The 9,029-nt window shown below is 48.5% G+C and overlaps 1 protein-coding gene across 2 annotated transcripts in view; it reads right to left on the bottom strand.

Annotated features, from left to right (window-relative positions):
- GABRR2 (gamma-aminobutyric acid (GABA) A receptor, rho 2) overlaps window positions 1-9,029 on the bottom strand; it is a 69,909-nt gene that overhangs the window by 7,346 nt on the left and 53,534 nt on the right. For both annotated transcript variants that reach the window (XM_011984433.1, XM_011984431.1), the window contains 6 exons: window positions 7,519-7,586; window positions 4,904-5,127; window positions 3,901-3,983; window positions 3,566-3,706; window positions 1,508-1,660; window positions 353-549 (listed from right to left, as the gene is read on the bottom strand). In XM_011984433.1, the coding sequence (XP_011839823.1) occupies window positions 353-549; window positions 1,508-1,660; window positions 3,566-3,706; window positions 3,901-3,983; window positions 4,904-5,127; window positions 7,519-7,586 (866 nt within the window). The remainder of the gene's footprint in view (window positions 1-352; window positions 550-1,507; window positions 1,661-3,565; window positions 3,707-3,900; window positions 3,984-4,903; window positions 5,128-7,518; window positions 7,587-9,029) is intronic.

Genomic DNA, 9,029 nt, shown 5'->3' with positions numbered 1-9,029 from the left:
GTATGTGAAAGATCAAAACAACTTTCACATACATTATCTCATGTGACTCTTACAGTAGAGGTGAGGGTTCTGTAATTTCCCTTTGACAGATGAGAAAACTGAGGCTCAGCATAGGTGGCAAAGTTGAGTCTAAGACCCAAGTCTTCCTGTTCCTAGTCTTTGTCCAAAGACCTTCGTCTTTCTGGAATCCTTTGGGGTAGAAGCCAGAACCTATTCTAAAACAAGATCCTCCTCTTTTTGCACAAACATCTCCTTCTTCTACATGCAACCCCTGCCCCTGCCCTCTGCCCAGCCAACGTTCATTTTCACCCAGTAGCATGGACTTAGACAAGGGCGGAAGAAGCCCTCTCACCTTCTCCCGCAGCTTCCGTTCCTTGCGCTCCTGCACGGTGGTCAGGTAGTTGACGGCCGCGTACTCCAGCACCGAGAGGAACACGAACACAAAGCTGACCCAGAGGTAGATGTCCACGGCCTTGACGTAGGAAACACGCGGCATGGAGGCGTTCACGCCCGTGATGATGGTGGTCATGGTCAGCACCGTCGTGATACCTGCAACACCTGGCCTTAGTTGGGCTGCTGACAGAGGTCTAGAACTGCCCCCACATCTCACTAAGTCACGATTACTCTCTATCTCTTAAACCACATGAGAAAGTTCCAGGTGTGTTTCTGCCTCGGAGAGGGGCAAGGATCTGCTCCACCAGCAGCCAGGCCTATTCTCCCCGGAGCCAACCCGCTGCTTGTCTCATTATCCTCCAGGCACCTGAAAGACTGCATTTCTGTGATGTGGCCGACAAGGAGAGGACCTGTTCTCATGTGGAATTAAAGACAGCGACTAAAGGACACCTCTGAAGTAACGTTCCCAGACTTCAAGGAATAGGCACATTCTCCCTCATCTAAAGTACCTGAAGACTGTGGAAATTCCCAGAGGCCCATCGTGCGGGATTCTTCTTCACTCTCTCTTGCTGCTTAAACCCTCACCTTTCTCAAAGCCCAACCTAATGTTGTCTAAATTTACAAGGACATGCTGTAAACTCTCACTCTGGAATTCAGGGTCTGTAAAAGGCTAAACCACAGCTCCAGGGAACGTGGCCCTCCTTTTCCCAGAAATCTCATATTCTGTGCCCTGCTTCCAAGCCCTCAGTCTGTCTAAACAAGGCCAGCAAATGAAGTTTTTGTATTTACAGAAGGAATTGTTGGCATTTGCAGAATCATCTTATTTATCTAAATACTGAGCTCTGATACTACCAGTTGTCAACGTCTATACCCCAAATCTTTCTGAAGTGTTGCAGTCACAGTTGATGTTGTTTTAGCTCCCTCTGGCTCTCACAATGTGGAGGAAACTGAGGCCAGCATCTAGATGGTAAAGGCAAGAAGCAGGAGAAGTTGCTCCTTCTGACTCTAATAGCTCATCAGTTAAGAACTCTAAATAATAATTTTTACTTTTTGTAAACATAGTGATAAGTTGAAAAAAATAACCACCCTACCACATCTTATGAAATGCTTTTACCCAGTGAAACTCTGGCAGGCACAGCTCTGCGGTCGATCCAGAAGGACACCCAGGACAGCATGACCATCAGAGTGGCGGGGAAATATGTTTGGAGCAAGAAGAAGAAGATGTGGCGACGCAACGTGAAATTGATGTACAGACGGTTGTACCAGCCTGGGGGACACAGGAAGAAGCCAGTGAGGTTCCATCTGAGAGGTAAAAGCAAACTGTATCCCTGGGAACCCGTCTTTCACTGACATGGCCCTCATCAGCAACAGAAAGTTGAAATTAATGATCAGTTGGCTTAACATAATACCTTTCTTTTCCAAAATCTAAGCACTTTCTCGTATATATAAATATCTTGCCAATATCTAGTACATTTACTATCTCAGTTGGTATTACCTAACTTCTCTTCACAGTATTTTGGGAAAGGGTAGAACTAAACAGAAGGGAAGTTTTAGTCATTTGGGTTTTTGTTTGTTTGTTTTTGAGACAGGGTCTTGCTCTGTAGCCCAGGCTGGAGTACAGTGGCACCCTCACAGCTCACTGCAGCCTCAACCTCTCAAGCTCAAGCGATCCTCCCACCTCAGCTTTCTGAGTAGCTGGAACTACAGGTGCGTGCCACCATGCTTAGCTAATTTTTTTTTTTTTGTATTTTTTTGTAGAGAAGGATTTCGCCATGTTGCCTAGGCTATAGTTGTTTGTTCTGTATTTGTAATTTCCAAATTACAACCATATTTCTTGAGTGACTTGCTGCTCAAGAGCATGAGAGGTTGGAATAGTTCTATTTTGTTGAGGCCAGTACCACTGAGGCAGGAGCTGGGGGAGCTAGGCTCTGGTCACTGTCACCTTTGTTGTGAAATTGTCACCTTTATTGTAAGACCCTAACCCTTTACCATGCAAACTCCACATCTGTCACAGAAAGAAATAGGCTGTTCACATGATTCTAAAGTCTGACATTTGGGACATGAGGAAATGAGACTCTTAGAGGCTTTTCCAAAGCCTTAGCTAGAGTCAGTTGCGCTTGTTTCAACGCAGGCCTCCAATGCCCAGGCTAGTGTACAGTTCACTGGCACTAAGTATATTATTCACAATATAGTACAACCATCACCACTATTCATTGCCAGAACTTGTTCATCATCCCACATAGAAACTCTGCACCCATTAAACAATAACTCTCCATTCCCCCTCCCATGAGTTCCTGGGAACCTTTATTCTATTTCTCTCTCCTTATTTTTTTGAATAGAGACAGGGTCTTGCTCTATTGCCCAGGGTGGAGTGCAATGGCACAATCATAGCTCACTGCAGCCTCAAACTCCTGGGCTCAAGCAATCCTCCCTACTCAGCCTCCTGAGTAGCTAGAACCAGGGGCATGTGTCACCATGCCTGGCTAATTTTTTTTTTCTTTTTTTTTTTTTTTGAGACAGAGTATCACTCTGTCCCTGAGGTTGGAGTGCAGTGGTGCGATCTCAGCTCACTGCAACCTTCACCTCCTGGATTCAAGCAATTCTCCTGTCTCAGCCTCCCAAGTAGCTGGGATTATAGGGGCGTGCCACCATGCTCGGCTAATTTTTGTATTTTTAGTAGAGATGGGGTTTTGCCGTGTTGGCAAGGCTGGTCTCGAACTCGTGGTAGGCAGAAGCCAGAACGTATTCTAGGCTACATTATTTTAATAATCAAAATTTAGGCTGAGCATGATGGCTCATGCCTGCAGTCCCAGCACTTTGGGAGGCCGAGGTAGGAGGATTGCTTGAGTCCAGGAGTTCGAGACCAGCTTGGGCAACATAGTAAGACCTCATGTCTACAAAAAAAAAAAAATTGGCTGGGCATGGTGGCACGTGCCTGTAGGCCCAGCTAATCAGGAGGCTGACGTGGGAGGATCACTTGAGCCTGGGAGGTTGAGGCTGCAGTGAACCATGATCTTGCCACTGCACTCCAGCTTGGGACACAGAGTGAGACCTTGTCTCAAAACAAAAAACAAACACACACAAAACATATTTTCCGTGGGGTTAAGGCTGAAGAAGAATTCAAATGTGCTTTCTTGCACATTTGAATCAGATTGTGGCAAAAGATAGCTACCAGTGCTACTGTAGAAGGCCAGTCTGGAAGTCGTGTGAAATTTCTGAATCAGAAACTGAGACAAGGAGATCTTCTCGTCTGTTTTTAGGGATTCATCCCCATTCTTCCAGTACAGCATCAGATCTTCATCTGTATAGGCATCTTTGGGAAGAGGAAAACAAGTTAATGTGACTCCTTTGCTTCTGATGCAGGGTGAAGTAACAGGGAAATCCCATGCCAGTCCAGAGGTAAATAGGTCTTAACGCTGGCAGGCAGGGCTCAGCCTCATGATTACTAAAATGGCACCAAGATCAGAGAGGAAAAAAGGCAAAGGAATTAGGAATGCTGATACTTACAGCTCTCCAACTCCAAAGAACAGGTCTGGGAGTCCAGGGGAAAGTGGCTGAAGTCCATGTTGCACATGGCAGTGACCGTAATCCTAGACAACCCAGAGTCACATATTGGCTTGTGCAGTGAATTATTGGCTCCTACATATGCCCAGAGCAAGAAGGCACAGTACACAACCGAGCAGCTGCCTCCTCACATCTGCTGCAGAAGCTTGGAAACATAGTTATCTGAGTTATAGAACCTTAACTTCTAGAGTTTTGTCGTCTGTAGTAGAGGATTAGTGCTCTGCCAGATCCCTGTTACTGGGCTGGTGCGCCCCTTCCCCAGCCACTGGCGGTGCTGGCTGCTAATGGCTCTCTCCCGTGCCTCTCTCTGGGCTTTGCCCTCAGCCAGCAGGGCCACCTCCTCAGGAGACACCTGGGAGGCCCCCTACTCAACTTCCACCCAAGGCCAGAAGTGTCTAGTATCAGCATTGCATTCTGGTGAACTGTACAAGCAGACCAGGGGGATGTGGGACAATGAGCTTCATTAGTGACAAGTAGGAAAAAAGCATTTTTTTTAAAGATGTGTAACATGACTGCTTACATGACTCCCCGTACTCCAGAAGCCAGTCTGCAATAGCCCTCAATACACAGTAGCTATTTTTTAGGGGGGGATGAGAGGACGCTTTTTTTTAATCTTTTTTTTTTAAGGCTATTTTTTAAAAAATCTTTATTACCAATCAACTAGAATGACATGCTCTCAGGGAACAGAAGGTACAGCATGTGGAAGGTCATTGTCTCATTCAGGCCAAAGTAGTCTTCTCACCCAAGCTTAAGACCCCCAGTGATGGGGAAGTCATCCCCTGCTGGAGTGGCCATGTCATGTTTAGATAGTTCTGACTGGCATCAGAGGCTCCTCCCATCCAGGAACCCACAGACCCAACCACAGTGACAGTCTTCAGGGCCAAAGGGCCTGACACACATACTGGAATGGCATTGGACAAAGGAACAGTGGCTCCCAGACAGCTACCTCATGCTGTACAGCACGTGTCCATCCGGGAACACCCTCAGCATGATATTGTCAGTGGTGGTGTCATGAGTGAACGACCTTTTGGAGTGAACAAAGAAGACATCAGGGACCCAGATCTTCTTCACCAGCCGGCCATCGAAGGTCATGCTCTTGTTGTTGGCGCTGGAGAAAGCTAGCCTCTCATCCTTCCAGTAATGCCGCAGGTACAGGGTCATCGTGAAGTCCTGTGGGAGCCGGGGTGAGACCAGACACAAATGGTTTAGAAAGTTTTCTTCCTTACAATCAACCCATCATCCACTACTGTGATGGGCATCTCAGGCTCAGCCTCCAGGTTCAGAGGTGACAGTTCTGCAGCCCTGTGGTATGCTGGCACTGTGCAGCTGGAAAGAGAATGGCCCATTTTTATGCATCATGTACTTGGAGCCCAGGAGACTGAGCACCCAGCCCCTCAGGCTTTGCAAATGAAAACTGTGGCTGTGCTCGCAGCCTGGCCTGGCAGCCAGTGGGGAAGGATTTCTCCAAAGTTCTGCTCTCTCTCACTTAGACCTCTCCACACATGGTTCCTTACCCACTGGCTAACCATTCTATTTCAGCTTAGTGGCCACTTCCAGAAACCTGGATAGTCGAAGTCCCTCTTAGGAGGATTCTTGCCATTAGGCTTGTAAGATTCTTGAAGGAAAAATTGTGTCTTGCCCACCATTGCATCCCCATTCACTGTAGAATTTAGTGCCTGGGAAAGCACGTAGTAGACGCTTAATAAATATTTGCTGGTTGAAAGATCGGGGAGATAAATGGATGAGGGGCTGGGCAGCTGCATACCTACTATAATTTCTGCCTGAAATCTTATCCTGTTCAAAAGTATCTCCTTGCCTGCATGATTGATTCCTTAAGAGTTTGGTCCTCCCCATAGCCAGAGCTGACACAGGTGCAAATGGAAAAATAACTGCCCAGAAGATCCTCTTCTGGGTGGAGAAAGGCTGGAAAGAGTGCATGGTTGTGGTGGGCCCAGAGGGAGCCCCGGGAAGAGAGGAAAGAATGAGCAAGCACTGGGATAGTGCATGCATGAGAGTCTGTCCCTAGACTGATCCTGGCTCCCAGCGCATCAGTAGCCGCCAGGAACTCCCCTTCCACGCACAAGGAGAGCAGCCAATACATGAGTAGGAAGAAACCAGCCAAATACCCCTTCTGGTTATTTACCTTCTAGGTCACAGAGCTGAAGAGCAGGCTCTGAGGGCCATCGCCCGGGGGAAGTGCAGATTCACAAACACCAGCTGTGTATGGCTACCTTGGATATTACCTACCTACTGCTGGAGTCCACCTGCCTTCCCACGGGTTGGTGGTTGCTCTGTGAGAGGCAGGTCATTCTAGATACCTCTCCCTGCGATCCTGAGCCACACAGGACAAAAGTCTTTGCACTCAGCACAGACATCTGGGTTGATTCAGTCTAGGGCAGCCAGGCTGTCCTAGACACAGCTGGTTCTGGAACTGGGCTCAGCTGTTGGATATCCAAAGAGGCTGGCAATGTACAATCTAGCATCTTGGAAACTGTCATACCTGCACCTTTCACACCTGGGCCCCATATTTTACCAGGTGCTGGAGCTATGAGGGGTGCATAACCTCAGTATCAATCATATCAGCTCTGCCGGGCTGGGTCGATTAGGAGCCAGGGGAGTTCCCACTCTTCAAGGGCAGATGACAGCATTGCAAGTGGGATGCAGTGCTGGAAAGTGGAGCCTTCCCGACTTTTATTTATTCCACACATTTTCAGGGCCCCCGGGGGGCCACACTGGACTAGAGTTGGAGACATTGGGGTAAAGAAAAACACGAGTCCCTGCATTCATGGAGCTTATAGTCAAGCATGGAAGACAACCAATATACAAGAAAAACCCCCAAATAAATATATAGCACAATTATAAATGATGATGTAGGCTATGAAGAAGAAACAAAAATTCTTCAGATCAGGAAGTCAGGAAAGCCTCTTTGATGAAGGATAAGAAGGAGATAGCTGTGGGGAGGGCCAGAGCTGGAGCATGCTCAAGATCCCTGAGGCAGAAGAAAGAGAAGTTTGCAAACTGAAAGAGAGGCAGACAGAAGAAGGAAGAGAGGAGGCTGGGGCCCTGGGGCGGGGGGTGCACCCCTCCACTGGGAGCCCTGCAGGACACCCAGGCCTGTGGTGGTAGAATGGGGGTAGACGTGGAGTGGGGGGCACTGCCGCAGAGTGAGTTGGGGAACTGCACATGCAGCAGGAACTGAACATCAGAAAGCTGCAAAATTTCAGCCTGAAACTGTCCACCTCCAGTATCCCTCCAGGTGTGGTTCGCCTGGTCATGTGCATTATTTGCAGCGTGTTGAAAATGCAAAGTCTCACTCCCAGAGATTCTGAATCAGGAAGTGTGAAATGGGGCCCAGGAACCCACATTTAACCAACTCCTCAGGTTATTTTTGCCCACGCAGCTTGAGAATGCCCGCTCTAGATTTTACCGCTCCAGGGCTGACTTCCAAGTGCCCATTTTATCACCTCCAGCTCCCGCTCTGCCCACACGGGCACAGCTGGCACCACCGAGGCCCATCACACTACAGACTCTCACGCTGTCTCACTGGAGGCCGCTGCATACCATGTCCACCTCGGAGATGCTGTCCAGGCTCTCCACCTGCACGTCCACGCCCACTGGGATGGCAGGGCCTGCAGAAGAGCAGAGACAGCTGGTTAAGGCACCTTCCTCTCTACCTCTGGGCTGGGAACAGCCCCTGTTGGCTTCCCCCGGGGAGCCAGGACTGGAGCAGGCTAGGGCAGAGGTTTAGAATTCTATGAGGGTTTCTTGCTAGTTCCTGACGTGTTGGGTGTCTGAGCTCTCTCCACGAGGTCAGCAACTGTGCCTGCCTTACATGCCATCCCTGGTCAGGCTGGATGTGTAATCCATGCTTATTGGATGAATCGATGAGCTGATCACTACTTTTTACATCCCAGGGTTGTCTCTGTAGGGTAGAGGTACTAATGTTGCTCTAGTGTCTGACCGGAGACACTGGTCATTGGGCCTCCTGTGACGACTGAAAAAGAGAATGAGGCCTAAGAGCCTCCAACTCTGGGCTGGGCACCTGCATGCCCTGGTCTGGATTCATTCAGTCATTCAGGATCTACCTACGCAGACCCTGACATATAGCTGGGGTCCAGCCCTCTAGAGGCCTTCAACCCAGGGTGAGACTAGATCTTCTCTGTGCAATGTCACATCACAGCAGAGGACAATGAAACCTTGTCAGGCCATGTCAGATTAGAAGTATGAGAAAACCCAGCACAGAAACTAGCACTGAACTTCATCTGGCCTACAGCAAGATTTCCAAAACTGAGTTTGTCTGTGGGGTCCTGTCCTTTTCCTTGAGCTGGGTGGTGGTTACGTGGATAAGTTCACCTTAGGAGAATGTAGTGAGTGATACACTTATAATGGGTGCACTTATCTGTGTGTATGTTTTGCTTTAGTAAAATGTTTTTTGGATTTTAATATTTTTTTAAACTTAGAAAGGGAAAAACCAACAGCCTGCATCTGTCAGTCATATTAATGAATGCCATTACGCTTGAAGTCAGGTGCAGCTGGGCTGGGCCTCAGGGGGAGTGGGCATTGTCCAGAGGCCAGCCTAGCTGTACATGGATCCTCTTGAGCCCTGACCAGGGAACACGGGACCAGGACGTTCTGATCCACTGTGGTCTGAGCGGGGAGAACCTTAGGGGGACCCGGTGAGTCTGAGTCCTGAGGGATGAGCAGAATTGGAAGGGGCTGAGACTTTGGCCATGGGCAGGGAAGGAGGATCAGAGATTCTCACACGGCATACGTAGGAACTAGAAAGCCCAGTCCTCAGTTCCAGCCCAAATGCAAGGTAGAGGTCCTCTTGGAAGTAGTCCAGGGCAGGGGATGGCCTCACTGACTCCCCCACGGCTCACATAGGCCTGCAAACACTTGAAATCCCACCGTTCAAGGTTTCCTGTTTTGGCTGAGCCTGACAGAATGGAAGTATTTTATTCATTACTGGTGAGGTTGGGTGACTATTTTCTGTTTCTTAAACGTGAAAGAAAGTAAGTACAGTGCTTTAATTTTTCCCTCTCAGATAAATCAGGGTATAAGTTGAACGTTCT

This window comes from Mandrillus leucophaeus, unplaced genomic scaffold (genome assembly GCF_000951045.1).
Source record: "Mandrillus leucophaeus isolate KB7577 unplaced genomic scaffold, Mleu.le_1.0 Scaffold268, whole genome shotgun sequence".
In the NCBI taxonomy this organism is placed as follows: Eukaryota; Metazoa; Chordata; class Mammalia; order Primates; family Cercopithecidae; genus Mandrillus; species Mandrillus leucophaeus.
The sequence above is the reverse complement of the archived record's forward strand: the minus strand, read 5'-3'. Positions and strand labels throughout refer to the sequence as shown.